At 42.3% G+C, this 14,407-nt stretch overlaps 2 protein-coding genes across 17 annotated transcripts in view; both read right to left on the bottom strand.

Moving 5' to 3' along the window:
* Positions 1-1,563, bottom strand: LOC306919721 (uncharacterized protein; the record flags this gene model as incomplete). The annotated part of the gene is made up of 1 exon (XM_079496275.1): positions 1-1,563. One exon carries the CDS (start codon positions 1,561-1,563, stop codon positions 1-3), a length of 1,563 nt encoding a protein of 520 aa, XP_079352401.1.
* A 1,020-nt stretch (positions 1,564-2,583) lies between these two features.
* LOC306920780 (uncharacterized protein) overlaps positions 2,584-14,407 on the bottom strand; it is a 28,738-nt gene continuing 16,914 nt past the window's right edge. For 9 of the 16 annotated variants that reach the window (XM_079497657.1, XM_079497669.1, XM_079497668.1 and 6 more), the window contains 23 exons: positions 14,221-14,332; positions 13,533-13,583; positions 13,326-13,390; positions 12,784-12,895; positions 12,096-12,146; positions 11,889-11,953; positions 11,349-11,460; positions 10,661-10,711; positions 10,454-10,518; positions 9,914-10,025; positions 9,226-9,276; positions 9,019-9,083; positions 8,477-8,588; positions 7,789-7,839; positions 7,582-7,646; positions 7,040-7,151; positions 6,352-6,402; positions 6,145-6,209; positions 5,603-5,714; positions 4,915-4,965; positions 4,708-4,772; positions 4,283-4,399; positions 2,584-3,652 (listed from right to left, as the gene is read on the bottom strand). In XM_079497657.1, coding sequence (XP_079353783.1) covers positions 3,626-3,652; positions 4,283-4,399; positions 4,708-4,772; positions 4,915-4,965; positions 5,603-5,714; positions 6,145-6,209; positions 6,352-6,402; positions 7,040-7,151; positions 7,582-7,646; positions 7,789-7,839; positions 8,477-8,588; positions 9,019-9,083; positions 9,226-9,276; positions 9,914-10,025; positions 10,454-10,518; positions 10,661-10,711; positions 11,349-11,460; positions 11,889-11,953; positions 12,096-12,146; positions 12,784-12,895; positions 13,326-13,390; positions 13,533-13,583; positions 14,221-14,332 — 1,740 coding nt within the window. In that variant the 3' untranslated portion in view covers positions 2,584-3,625. The remainder of the gene's footprint in view (positions 3,653-4,282; positions 4,400-4,707; positions 4,773-4,914; positions 4,966-5,602; positions 5,715-6,144; positions 6,210-6,351; positions 6,403-7,039; positions 7,152-7,581; positions 7,647-7,788; positions 7,840-8,476; positions 8,589-9,018; positions 9,084-9,225; positions 9,277-9,913; positions 10,026-10,453; positions 10,519-10,660; positions 10,712-11,348; positions 11,461-11,888; positions 11,954-12,095; positions 12,147-12,783; positions 12,896-13,325; positions 13,391-13,532; positions 13,584-14,220; positions 14,333-14,407) is intronic. The other 7 variants (XM_079497667.1, XM_079497660.1, XM_079497659.1 and 4 more) reach the window with 7 other exon arrangements.

The raw sequence follows: 14,407 nt of genomic DNA, 5'->3' as shown, positions 1-14,407 counted from the left end.
CTATTTCTTTTCACTGGCTGCTTTCCGTGACACCGTCTTGTTAGCGTTAACATATTTGTGTCTATCGTTCCTGTTCATTCTTACTTTGTTTCTGCAGCCCAACCCACCCTCCCAGTGGCTGGCGCCACTTCCTCTTGTCATCATGCCTGCACAGCCGATGCAAGGCTTTCCATTGGTGTATGGCTGCTCTTTGGCACAGTGGCCACAGATCATCCTGGTGGCTAGTTCCATGAGGTGGTCCTGGTCCTTATCATGGCACACGTCACATGGATAGGCCCGGCCACAGCAAGGAAACCTTAGCCAGCGGTGGCTTTGTTTATAATGCATGCAGGTTCCATTTTCTGGCAGTGGCTTTCCCCTTTGCACAGCAGGGTCTTGTATGTTTCTCCGATAGTTCAGACCTGAACCACCACTCAAGTCTGCTGTGTTAGAAGAAGAATGCAGCTGAATGTACTGGAATCTTGTGCTGTCAATGAGGATACTGAGTTTGCTGTGGCAGTGCTCGCAATTAAAATCCTTAGCCCGACCGTAGCAGAGGCTCTGTACAGGGACATCCTGAGAGCAGCCCAGGCATCCAGCCGTGAGCTCACATTCCCGAAGCACGAGGTCAACAGGAGTGGCATTGTTCAGGTCCAGGTAGCCCAGGACGTCACTGTAGTGGTGGAGCATGCTGGGCCTGAACGTGGCATTGATGCCAGCGCTGCAGTTCTCACACTGAGCCACGCAAGGCGTCCTCCCACTCAGGGTCAGGTCTGCCATCACCTTGCACCTATTGCACTGCAGACAAATGGTGATGCGTCTGGCCACTACGGTAGCCGTGCCCTCTCCCAGCCTCAGGCCCAGTAGCTTTACCTCCGTGCCTTTGCGGGGATCGCTGATCCTAATGTTCTCCGCAAGTAGATGAGCCTTGTTGTCCCTTTCCTCCTGTTGCTCATCATCACAGCCTGGTCTCCCCTGATCTGCTGATGTCCCGTTTCCTTCCGTCTTCTCGTCTTCGTGGACAGCAATGTGGGAGACGGGGTGCAGGGGTTCATTGCACTTGCACACCGTTGCCTGGAGCTCCTGGTACGGCACAAACTGTAATCCAGCTCTCTCTAACTCCATGTCTTTTTTCAACTGTCTGGCTCCCTCGGTGTAGAGTCTCTCCAAGCTACGGTCCAGCCAGCGAAGAAATGGCCGGAGCAGTAGTTCCACCTTTCCCATCAACCGATTGGTTGCGTGCTTGGCTTGAAGCCACTCCAGCGATGCCCGTTGTACGTGCCTTCCCATTACTGATGGCAGAGCCTGGTCAGTTGGTATGTCTAATGTGAAAATCTCCTGAGGATAACTCACTGGGAAGCTCACCATGATGTCAATTTCTTTCAGGTCAAAAGGCCAGTCGGGATCAGTGGCCTGAACAGTTGCCCTATAAAAAGTAACTTGGCCATCACCTTGCTCCTGAATAATAAGCCGATTATTGGGGAAACGCATCATCATTTGTCTGATCTCAGTTTGTCGTAGCTTCTTGATTTCCTCTGCCAGGTCACGGGGGTCCCCGAGGACATTAGGACAGGGCGCTGACATCCTGTGTGAACCGGCTTTCATTCAGCTGTAGTATAGCTGACTGGTCATCGGCTGGGGGGGGGAACTGCAGGGTGCCACATCTATTTCAGGGACTTGCCCTCTTGCGTCTCTCTGCTGGAGCAGCCCACTTGTCTAGGACAGGTAGCCTGTGCACCCAGGATATGTAATCAAAACAGACTGACATCAGCACATCTCTTCTTGACGTCTTAAATCTTGTTTGAAATTACCATCAATTATGTCATAATCATGATGTCATAGACATCTATAGACGATCAATTTCTAATCACTGGAGCAATTTTTTTTTTTATTATTATTTCTTGTCCACATTTGGAGTTACATCATGGCAACCCAAACCTCTACAAAAGTAGTCTTGGACTTCAAGTAGACAGTAATGGCATCCACCTATAATGAGCTATGGTTGAACATGCTCTTTTAAGTTTTGGCATCAGTTTGTATTTAAATAAGAACCAAAACAAAGGCTATGATTGCATTTCCATCACTGTTACAAATAGACTAGAAACCTTCAAGGCCCCTAGCCCCCTCATCGGCCTCCTGACCTAATGGCATTTAAATTATTGTCAGGACAATGTAAAAACTTTGGGTAGGGAAGGGATTGAATTTTCAATCTGGGGGTAGGATTGGAATAACTAGAAAAGTGAGCTCCTCAATGCCTTCGGCCCTAGACGGCACCCGGCGGAAACCCTGAGGCGAAATGGACAGTGGCCGAATTTGGTATTTCAGCACTGGCCCAAACACATGAACGCGCTGGTCCGTTGACTATCATTGATGACACGCGAGCGCTGTTTCATACTTGAACGCGTGCAATGATGGTCAACGGCAGCGCGTTCATGTGTTTGCACCCAATCCAGCCCAGAAGGCACTCTGTTCCTACCCGGAAGGAGGAGTGAAATCGCCTCATGCGCAACTTAATGCAAGTGGATGGGAGGTATCTATTCATATATACTCTAAGCTTCGGCCTAGCGGAGACAATACATGAATAAAGAGCATTGTTAAGCATAGTGGTGATAATTTATTTATTTAAGACATACACAGTATATATATAAAAAAATCTGCAGTGGAGAAAAAAAAAAGTCATCAAAACTATAACATCCTATTGACCACACAGTGTAAGGGTCAAAGTGTACAAATCAGGCAGCTTGTTGGCTTGAAGGCGTCGCGTGATGATCCGGAAGAAGAATTTGGATGGATTCATTGTATGGATTCATCTCAACGTTTGGCCCTTAATATCCACCCTAATGTGTGTTTCAAATGATTGATTGCTCAGTTTAAGGAGTCAGGCACAACACTACATCTGTGGGAGTACACAGGTCATACTTTTTATTTGTGTTTTTTTTTCTATTCACTTGGTCATTAAGCTCCACAGAATGAGAGGTCTGCTCTGCCGGAAACCTTGCGGAATAGAAAAAGTTATGGACATTTTTGTATACCACACCATAGACAACCAATATAAGGCAAAATGTCATAATACTTTAAGTAGCATGTGACGTGTCAAACTAGGGGGGTTTTCATGATTCTGAATCCATTCCAAGCATTAGTTTTGCACGAAAAACACTCCTTGACAAGACTAATGCTTGGAATGGATTCAGACATGCTACTTAACCAATATAAGGCAAAATGTCATCATTCTTTGTATGGTGTGGTATACAAAAAATGTCATAACTTTTTTGCGCGATATTTCCGGCAGAGCAGACCTCTCATTCTGTGGACCTTAATGACCAAATTTAAAAAAAAAACAAATAAAAAGTGTCACGACATCACAGGTCCTCTAAAATTTCGGGTGGCTGGCTGGCTCCCCGGCTACCAACATCTCACAATTGGCTGGTCCATGACCAGCATCCCAAAGTGGATGGTGTCAGTAGTCCACCGGAGACAGGAGGAGCTGGAGCTCTTTGAAGGTACTGCCGTGCCGCCCCACCTGGTCAGCCTTGTTCTTCAATAGTCCACCGGAGACAGGAGGAGCTGGAGCTCTTTGAAGGTACTGCCGTGTCGCCCCACCTGGTCAGCCTTGTTCTTCACCACGTTACTTAGATTCTTGAGCTGCTTATGGCAGGCCTTGCATTTCTCGTGCCTGAAGAAACAACAACCAAACATGTTTTAACCCATTTAGGCCCGATGTCGAAATAAAACAAGAAAGTCTTCTGAAAGAATATATATATATATATATATATATATATATATATATATATATATATATATATATATATATATATATATATTCAAATATTTGTGCCACATTTTCACGATTTTTCAAAAATAGCAGACCTACAAGCTCGTAGCGCGCCACTCGGTGGCACGCTATGAGCTTGTAGATCTGCTATTTTTCAATAGCTAAATAATGCTTGGTTAAAACACCAAAACGGGTTCCCGTCGATTTGTCATTTTCCTATTTAAAATAAAAACTGTGATTCTGAATGTGGTGCAAAATACAATAATACGTTTAAAACACTAGATTATTAATGAGGAACTTCACCACAAAGTCACAAAGACTAGAGACTCTACGACTTTGTTGCACTGCTGGTCATACGCCAATCTGCTAGTCCTCATTATTTATCTATGTATTGTCTCTGCCAGGCCGATGTTAAGCCTCCAAATGCACTGGCGTTGTTTATCAAGCATCCAAACAAATAAGTCTTCTTTGCCAGCAACAATCAAATTAATTTAATTATGTTTAGATGAGTGCCAAGCTGGAGATAATCACCTCTCTTCTCGTGTGAGGTCCACTCCGACAGATGGTGGTGCTTTGAGTGTGTCTGAGATGAGGGGCCAGAAATGCTTCAAGACCAGCTTCAGAGACAGGTAACCTGTCTGGATATAGCTAGAGATAAACATCAAAACGGGGGTTAGAAAGACCACAATAATAATAATAATATTCTTTTTTACTTCAACAGTTCATAAGAGAGCAAAATGTATACCGTTCGACAAAACTAAAACTCTACTTCTGTTTCAAGATTAAGAAAGGGTACAGTCAAATAAAATAATTGAATACAAAGTAAAGTTTCCAGCAGCCATTTTTTGTGTGCCTTTGGCAAAAAACACTGCTGCTGTATAAAGACAGTTTTTTTTCCATCTACTCTTAGAAAATGGAATTATACTGTAAATAAGAATGTGTACCAATACACCCACCTGCTGTTTGTCGGGCATTGGTGTCATAACATCTGACACTTGGCTGGCTCTCACCACAAACCTATCTGTATAGAGAGAAAAATACAAATTTAAACTTCTAAAAAAAATGCACTTCTGGATTATTCAAAGTGAATCGATAGTTGCAGGACCTAAATGAAGGAGCTCGTCTCCTACGGAGCACACAGTGTAGAGCTTTGGTTCACTCACCTTCCTCGAGCGGAGCAGGGAAAGGCTCGCTGAACTTGTGAGGGGTGCGAGCTGACGGGAAGAGGAGAGGGATTCAGGAACAAAGTCAACACAATAGTACCACATGCTGGAGTGTTCAATAAACTCCAAGAGTGTCAAGTTGACCCATAAGCACTGACTGTTAAACCCTCGGGCCTTTTTCAGGGATTTAATGTAATTGCTGACACATCCGAAATACCACATACACACCGACCATTTTGGCTCACAATACTTCGGAATCTTGGAGCGAATGGGAGATTCCGTTAACGTCGGCATGAAACTCTGAGAAAACATTTGTTCCGGATTGTTATCAGCCAATTCAGTATTTTAGCAGTGATATAAGCGCCCCCCCTCCAGAGATACTTCCGGGTCCTACGGTTTGTTTCCGGGTCCTACAAAACAATAATTAATTAATTAATTAATAATTCTACTCTAGTTGGAAGCATTAAGACCCATTTTAACCCTCAATGGCTTCCTTTCTGAAAAATAACGTTATTGTAAAAAGATTCACACGTTTAGATATTGCCATTTACAATGAGAAGCGGACGGGAGCTGGTGCCACGTAGCGTAGGACTACAAAATGACATCGGACTACAATACCGAATTGCTGCAGATTACCGCCCTCAAATAGGCCTCGGAGCAAAATTTAACAAAATATTTTTTGGTTTACACATTTGAGCAGACATACAGATGGCTGCCTTGGGCTGGAAGATTTCCTTGTAGTCCTCTGCATTCTGAATCTCAGCAGTGGACGCCATTGGGATGTCCCTCAGATGGCCAGGCTGTGGAGAGATGCATTGAGCAGCAGGCTTTAGACATAGAATGTCTTAAAACACTTTGAGAGCCCACGCAAAACTGCCCAAAAATCACTTTCACCTAGAAATCCATTAACATTTTTTATAATTCAGCTGACTGTGGAGACGCATGCTGGAACTTTTTACTTTGAAATGTTTTATAGTTTCTGAATTATTTTATTTAAACGCCAAATGCATTCTCAATGGCGAAAACATAAACTTTGGCAAAACGTATTAAAAAAAAAAATCATTGTTTTGATTTTTTGGATTAAAAATAAAATTATTATTATTATTTTTTTTTTTACAAAGACGTCCACAGACGTCTTGGGCTCTGCCTGTGCGGTAATACCAAAGACGTCCACAGACGTCTTGGGCACAAAATTATACTGTAAATAAGAATGTGTACCAATACACCCACCTGCTGTTTGTCGGGCATTGGTGTCATAACATCTGACACTTGGCTGGCTCTCACCACAAACCTATCTGTATAGAGAGAAAAATACAAATTTAAACTTCTAAAAAAAATGCACTTCTGGATTATTCAAAGTGAATCGATAGTTGCAGGACCTAAATGAAGGAGCTCGTCTCCTACGGAGCACACAGTGTAGAGCTTTGGTTCACTCACCTTCCTCGAGCGGAGCAGGGAAAGGCTCGCTGAACTTGTGAGGGGTGCGAGCTGACGGGAAGAGGAGAGGGATTCAGGAACAAAGTCAACACAATAGTACCACATGCTGGAGTGTTCAATAAACTCCAAGAGTGTCAAGTTGACCCATAAGCACTGACTGTTAAACCCTCGGGCCTTTTTCAGGGATTTAATGTAATTGCTGACACATCCGAAATACCACATACACACCGACCATTTTGGCTCACAATACTTCGGAATCTTGGAGCGAATGGGAGATTCCGTTAACGTCGGCATGAAACTCTGAGAAAACATTTGTTCCGGATTGTTATCAGCCAATTCAGTATTTTAGCAGTGATATAAGCGCCCCCCCTCCAGAGATACTTCCGGGTCCTACGGTTTGTTTCCGGGTCCTACAAAACAATAATTAATTAATTAATTAATAATTCTACTCTAGTTGGAAGCATTAAGACCCATTTTAACCCTCAATGGCTTCCTTTCTGAAAAATAACGTTATTGTAAAAAGATTCACACGTTTAGATATTGCCATTTACAATGAGAAGCGGACGGGAGCTGGTGCCACGTAGCGTAGGACTACAAAATGACATCGGACTACAATACCGAATTGCTGCAGATTACCGCCCTCAAATAGGCCTCGGAGCAAAATTTAACAAAATATTTTTTGGTTTACACATTTGAGCAGACATACAGATGGCTGCCTTGGGCTGGAAGATTTCCTTGTAGTCCTCTGCATTCTGAATCTCAGCAGTGGACGCCATTGGGATGTCCCTCAGATGGCCAGGCTGTGGAGAGATGCATTGAGCAGCAGGCTTTAGACATAGAATGTCTTAAAACACTTTGAGAGCCCACGCAAAACTGCCCAAAAATCACTTTCACCTAGAAATCCATTAACATTTTTTATAATTCAGCTGACTGTGGAGACGCATGCTGGAACTTTTTACTTTGAAATGTTTTATAGTTTCTGAATTATTTTATTTAAACGCCAAATGCATTCTCAATGGCGAAAACATAAACTTTGGCAAAACGTATTAAAAAAAAAAATCATTGTTTTGATTTTTTGGATTAAAAATAAAATTATTATTATTATTTTTTTTTTTACAAAGACGTCCACAGACGTCTTGGGCTCTGCCTGTGCGGTAATACCAAAGACGTCCACAGACGTCTTGGGCACAAAATTATACTGTAAATAAGAATGTGTACCAATACACCCACCTGCTGTTTGTCGGGCATTGGTGTCATAACATCTGACACTTGGCTGGCTCTCACCACAAACCTATCTGTATAGAGAGAAAAATACAAATTTAAACTTCTAAAAAAAATGCACTTCTGGATTATTCAAAGTGAATCGATAGTTGCAGGACCTAAATGAAGGAGCTCGTCTCCTACGGAGCACACAGTGTAGAGCTTTGGTTCACTCACCTTCCTCGAGCGGAGCAGGGAAAGGCTCGCTGAACTTGTGAGGGGTGCGAGCTGACGGGAAGAGGAGAGGGATTCAGGAACAAAGTCAACACAATAGTACCACATGCTGGAGTGTTCAATAAACTCCAAGAGTGTCAAGTTGACCCATAAGCACTGACTGTTAAACCCTCGGGCCTTTTTCAGGGATTTAATGTAATTGCTGACACATCCGAAATACCACATACACACCGACCATTTTGGCTCACAATACTTCGGAATCTTGGAGCGAATGGGAGATTCCGTTAACGTCGGCATGAAACTCTGAGAAAACATTTGTTCCGGATTGTTATCAGCCAATTCAGTATTTTAGCAGTGATATAAGCGCCCCCCCTCCAGAGATACTTCCGGGTCCTACGGTTTGTTTCCGGGTCCTACAAAACAATAATTAATTAATTAATTAATAATTCTACTCTAGTTGGAAGCATTAAGACCCATTTTAACCCTCAATGGCTTCCTTTCTGAAAAATAACGTTATTGTAAAAAGATTCACACGTTTAGATATTGCCATTTACAATGAGAAGCGGACGGGAGCTGGTGCCACGTAGCGTAGGACTACAAAATGACATCGGACTACAATACCGAATTGCTGCAGATTACCGCCCTCAAATAGGCCTCGGAGCAAAATTTAACAAAATATTTTTTGGTTTACACATTTGAGCAGACATACAGATGGCTGCCTTGGGCTGGAAGATTTCCTTGTAGTCCTCTGCATTCTGAATCTCAGCAGTGGACGCCATTGGGATGTCCCTCAGATGGCCAGGCTGTGGAGAGATGCATTGAGCAGCAGGCTTTAGACATAGAATGTCTTAAAACACTTTGAGAGCCCACGCAAAACTGCCCAAAAATCACTTTCACCTAGAAATCCATTAACATTTTTTATAATTCAGCTGACTGTGGAGACGCATGCTGGAACTTTTTACTTTGAAATGTTTTATAGTTTCTGAATTATTTTATTTAAACGCCAAATGCATTCTCAATGGCGAAAACATAAACTTTGGCAAAACGTATTAAAAAAAAAAATCATTGTTTTGATTTTTTGGATTAAAAATAAAATTATTATTATTATTTTTTTTTTTACAAAGACGTCCACAGACGTCTTGGGCTCTGCCTGTGCGGTAATACCAAAGACGTCCACAGACGTCTTGGGCACAAAATTATACTGTAAATAAGAATGTGTACCAATACACCCACCTGCTGTTTGTCGGGCATTGGTGTCATAACATCTGACACTTGGCTGGCTCTCACCACAAACCTATCTGTATAGAGAGAAAAATACAAATTTAAACTTCTAAAAAAAATGCACTTCTGGATTATTCAAAGTGAATCGATAGTTGCAGGACCTAAATGAAGGAGCTCGTCTCCTACGGAGCACACAGTGTAGAGCTTTGGTTCACTCACCTTCCTCGAGCGGAGCAGGGAAAGGCTCGCTGAACTTGTGAGGGGTGCGAGCTGACGGGAAGAGGAGAGGGATTCAGGAACAAAGTCAACACAATAGTACCACATGCTGGAGTGTTCAATAAACTCCAAGAGTGTCAAGTTGACCCATAAGCACTGACTGTTAAACCCTCGGGCCTTTTTCAGGGATTTAATGTAATTGCTGACACATCCGAAATACCACATACACACCGACCATTTTGGCTCACAATACTTCGGAATCTTGGAGCGAATGGGAGATTCCGTTAACGTCGGCATGAAACTCTGAGAAAACATTTGTTCCGGATTGTTATCAGCCAATTCAGTATTTTAGCAGTGATATAAGCGCCCCCCCTCCAGAGATACTTCCGGGTCCTACGGTTTGTTTCCGGGTCCTACAAAACAATAATTAATTAATTAATTAATAATTCTACTCTAGTTGGAAGCATTAAGACCCATTTTAACCCTCAATGGCTTCCTTTCTGAAAAATAACGTTATTGTAAAAAGATTCACACGTTTAGATATTGCCATTTACAATGAGAAGCGGACGGGAGCTGGTGCCACGTAGCGTAGGACTACAAAATGACATCGGACTACAATACCGAATTGCTGCAGATTACCGCCCTCAAATAGGCCTCGGAGCAAAATTTAACAAAATATTTTTTGGTTTACACATTTGAGCAGACATACAGATGGCTGCCTTGGGCTGGAAGATTTCCTTGTAGTCCTCTGCATTCTGAATCTCAGCAGTGGACGCCATTGGGATGTCCCTCAGATGGCCAGGCTGTGGAGAGATGCATTGAGCAGCAGGCTTTAGACATAGAATGTCTTAAAACACTTTGAGAGCCCACGCAAAACTGCCCAAAAATCACTTTCACCTAGAAATCCATTAACATTTTTTATAATTCAGCTGACTGTGGAGACGCATGCTGGAACTTTTTACTTTGAAATGTTTTATAGTTTCTGAATTATTTTATTTAAACGCCAAATGCATTCTCAATGGCGAAAACATAAACTTTGGCAAAACGTATTAAAAAAAAATCATTGTTTTGATTTTTTGGATTAAAAATAAAATTATTATTATTATTTTTTTTTTTACAAAGACGTCCACAGACGTCTTGGGCTCTGCCTGTGCGGTAATACCAAAGACGTCCACAGACGTCTTGGGCACAAAATTATACTGTAAATAAGAATGTGTACCAATACACCCACCTGCTGTTTGTCGGGCATTGGTGTCATAACATCTGACACTTGGCTGGCTCTCACCACAAACCTATCTGTATAGAGAGAAAAATACAAATTTAAACTTCTAAAAAAAATGCACTTCTGGATTATTCAAAGTGAATCGATAGTTGCAGGACCTAAATGAAGGAGCTCGTCTCCTACGGAGCACACAGTGTAGAGCTTTGGTTCACTCACCTTCCTCGAGCGGAGCAGGGAAAGGCTCGCTGAACTTGTGAGGGGTGCGAGCTGACGGGAAGAGGAGAGGGATTCAGGAACAAAGTCAACACAATAGTACCACATGCTGGAGTGTTCAATAAACTCCAAGAGTGTCAAGTTGACCCATAAGCACTGACTGTTAAACCCTCGGGCCTTTTTCAGGGATTTAATGTAATTGCTGACGCATCCGAAATACCACATACACACCGACCATTTTGGCTCACAATACTTCGGAATCTTGGAGCGAATGGGAGATTCCGTTAACGTCGGCATGAAACTCTGAGAAAACATTTGTTCCGGATTGTTATCAGCCAATTCAGTATTTTAGCAGTGATATAAGCGCCCCCCCTCCAGAGATACTTCCGGGTCCTACGGTTTGTTTCCGGGTCCTACAAAACAATAATTAATTAATTAATTAATAATTCTACTCTAGTTGGAAGCATTAAGACCCATTTTATCCCTCAATGGCTTCCTTTCTGAAAAATAACGTTATTGTAAAAAGATTCACACGTTTAGATATTGCCATTTACAATGAGAAGCGGACGGGAGCTGGTGCCACGTAGCGTAGGACTACAAAATGACATCGGACTACAATACCGAATTGCTGCAGATTACCGCCCTCAAATAGGCCTCGGAGCAAAATTTAACAAAATATTTTTTGGTTTACACATTTGAGCAGACATACAGATGGCTGCCTTGGGCTGGAAGATTTCCTTGTAGTCCTCTGCATTCTGAATCTCAGCAGTGGACGCCATTGGGATGTCCCTCAGATGGCCAGGCTGTGGAGAGATGCATTGAGCAGCAGGCTTTAGACATAGAATGTCTTAAAACACTTTGAGAGCCCACGCAAAACTGCCCAAAAATCACTTTCACCTAGAAATCCATTAACATTTTTTATAATTCAGCTGACTGTGGAGACGCATGCTGGAACTTTTTACTTTGAAATGTTTTATAGTTTCTGAATTATTTTATTTAAACGCCAAATGCATTCTCAATGGCGAAAACATAAACTTTGGCAAAACGTATTAAAAAAAAATCATTGTTTTGATTTTTTGGATTAAAAATAAAATTATTATTATTATTTTTTTTTTTACAAAGACGTCCACAGACGTCTTGGGCTCTGCCTGTGCGGTAATACCAAAGACGTCCACAGACGTCTTGGGCACAAAATTATACTGTAAATAAGAATGTGTACCAATACACCCACCTGCTGTTTGTCGGGCATTGGTGTCATAACATCTGACACTTGGCTGGCTCTCACCACAAACCTATCTGTATAGAGAGAAAAATACAAATTTAAACTTCTAAAAAAAATGCACTTCTGGATTATTCAAAGTGAATCGATAGTTGCAGGACCTAAATGAAGGAGCTCGTCTCCTACGGAGCACACAGTGTAGAGCTTTGGTTCACTCACCTTCCTCGAGCGGAGCAGGGAAAGGCTCGCTGAACTTGTGAGGGGTGCGAGCTGACGGGAAGAGGAGAGGGATTCAGGAACAAAGTCAACACAATAGTACCACATGCTGGAGTGTTCAATAAACTCCAAGAGTGTCAAGTTGACCCATAAGCACTGACTGTTAAACCCTCGGGCCTTTTTCAGGGATTTAATGTAATTGCTGACACATCCGAAATACCACATACACACCGACCATTTTGGCTCACAATACTTCGGAATCTTGGAGCGAATGGGAGATTCCGTTAACGTCGGCATGAAACTCTGAGAAAACATTTGTTCCGGATTGTTATCAGCCAATTCAGTATTTTAGCAGTGATATAAGCGCCCCCCCTCCAGAGATACTTCCGGGTCCTACGGTTTGTTTCCGGGTCCTACAAAACAATAATTAATTAATTAATTAATAATTCTACTCTAGTTGGAAGCATTAAGACCCATTTTAACCCTCAATGGCTTCCTTTCTGAAAAATAACGTTATTGTAAAAAGATTCACACGTTTAGATATTGCCATTTACAATGAGAAGCGGACGGGAGCTGGTGCCACGTAGCGTAGGACTACAAAATGACATCGGACTACAATACCGAATTGCTGCAGATTACCGCCCTCAAATAGGCCTCGGAGCAAAATTTAACAAAATATTTTTTGGTTTACACATTTGAGCAGACATACAGATGGCTGCCTTGGGCTGGAAGATTTCCTTGTAGTCCTCTGCATTCTGAATCTCAGCAGTGGACGCCATTGGGATGTCCCTCAGATGGCCAGGCTGTGGAGAGATGCATTGAGCAGCAGGCTTTAGACATAGAATGTCTTAAAACACTTTGAGAGCCCACGCAAAACTGCCCAAAAATCACTTTCACCTAGAAATCCATTAACATTTTTTATAATTCAGCTGACTGTGGAGACGCATGCTGGAACTTTTTACTTTGAAATGTTTTATAGTTTCTGAATTATTTTATTTAAACGCCAAATGCATTCTCAATGGCGAAAACATAAACTTTGGCAAAACGTATTAAAAAAAAAAATCATTGTTTTGATTTTTTGGATTAAAAATAAAATTATTATTATTTTTTTTTTTTTTACAAAGACGTCCACAGACGTCTTGGGCTCTGCCTGTGCGGTAATACCAAAGACGTCCACAGACGTCTTGGGCACAAAATTATACTGTAAATAAGAATGTGTACCAATACACCCACCTGCTGTTTGTCGGGCATTGGTGTCATAACATCTGACACTTGGCTGGCTCTCACCACAAACCTATCTGTATAGAGAGAAAAATACAAATTTAAACTTCTAAAAAAAATGCACTTCTGGATTATTCAAAGTGAATCGATAGTTGCAGGACCTAAATGAAGGAGCTCGTCTCCTACGGAGCACACAGTGTAGAGCTTTGGTTCACTCACCTTCCTCGAGCGGAGCAGGGAAAGGCTCGCTGAACTTGTGAGGGGTGCGAGCTGACGGGAAGAGGAGAGGGATTCAGGAACAAAGTCAACACAATAGTACCACATGCTGGAGTGTTCAATAAACTCCAAGAGTGTCAAGTTGACCCATAAGCACTGACTGTTAAACCCTCGGGCCTTTTTCAGGGATTTAATGTAATTGCTGACACATCCGAAATACCACATACACACCGACCATTTTGGCTCACAATACTTCGGAATCTTGGAGCGAATGGGAGATTCCGTTAACGTCGGCATGAAACTCTGAGAAAACATTTGTTCCGGATTGTTATCAGCCAATTCAGTATTTTAGCAGTGATATAAGCGCCCCCCCTCCAGAGATACTTCCGGGTCCTACGGTTTGTTTCCGGGTCCTACAAAACAATAATTAATTAATTAATTAATAATTCTACTCTAGTTGGAAGCATTAAGACCCATTTTAACCCTCAATGGCTTCCTTTCTGAAAAATAACGTTATTGTAAAAAGATTCACACGTTTAGATATTGCCATTTACAATGAGAAGCGGACGGGAGCTGGTGCCACGTAGCGTAGGACTACAAAATGACATCGGACTACAATACCGAATTGCTGCAGATTACCGCCCTCAAATAGGCCTCGGAGCAAAATTTAACAAAATATTTTTTGGTTTACACATTTGAGCAGACATACAGATGGCTGCCTTGGGCTGGAAGATTTCCTTGTAGTCCTCTGCATTCTGAATCTCAGCAGTGGACGCCATTGGGATGTCCCTCAGATGGCCAGGCTGTGGAGAGATGCATTGAGCAGCAGGCTTTAGACATAGAATGTCTTAAAACACTTTGAGAGCCCACGCAAAACT

This window comes from Electrona antarctica (assembly GCF_951216825.1).
Source record: "Electrona antarctica genome assembly, chromosome: 3".
In the NCBI taxonomy this organism is placed as follows: domain Eukaryota; kingdom Metazoa; phylum Chordata; class Actinopteri; order Myctophiformes; family Myctophidae; genus Electrona; species Electrona antarctica.
This window is presented reverse-complemented; position numbering and strand designations above follow the sequence as displayed.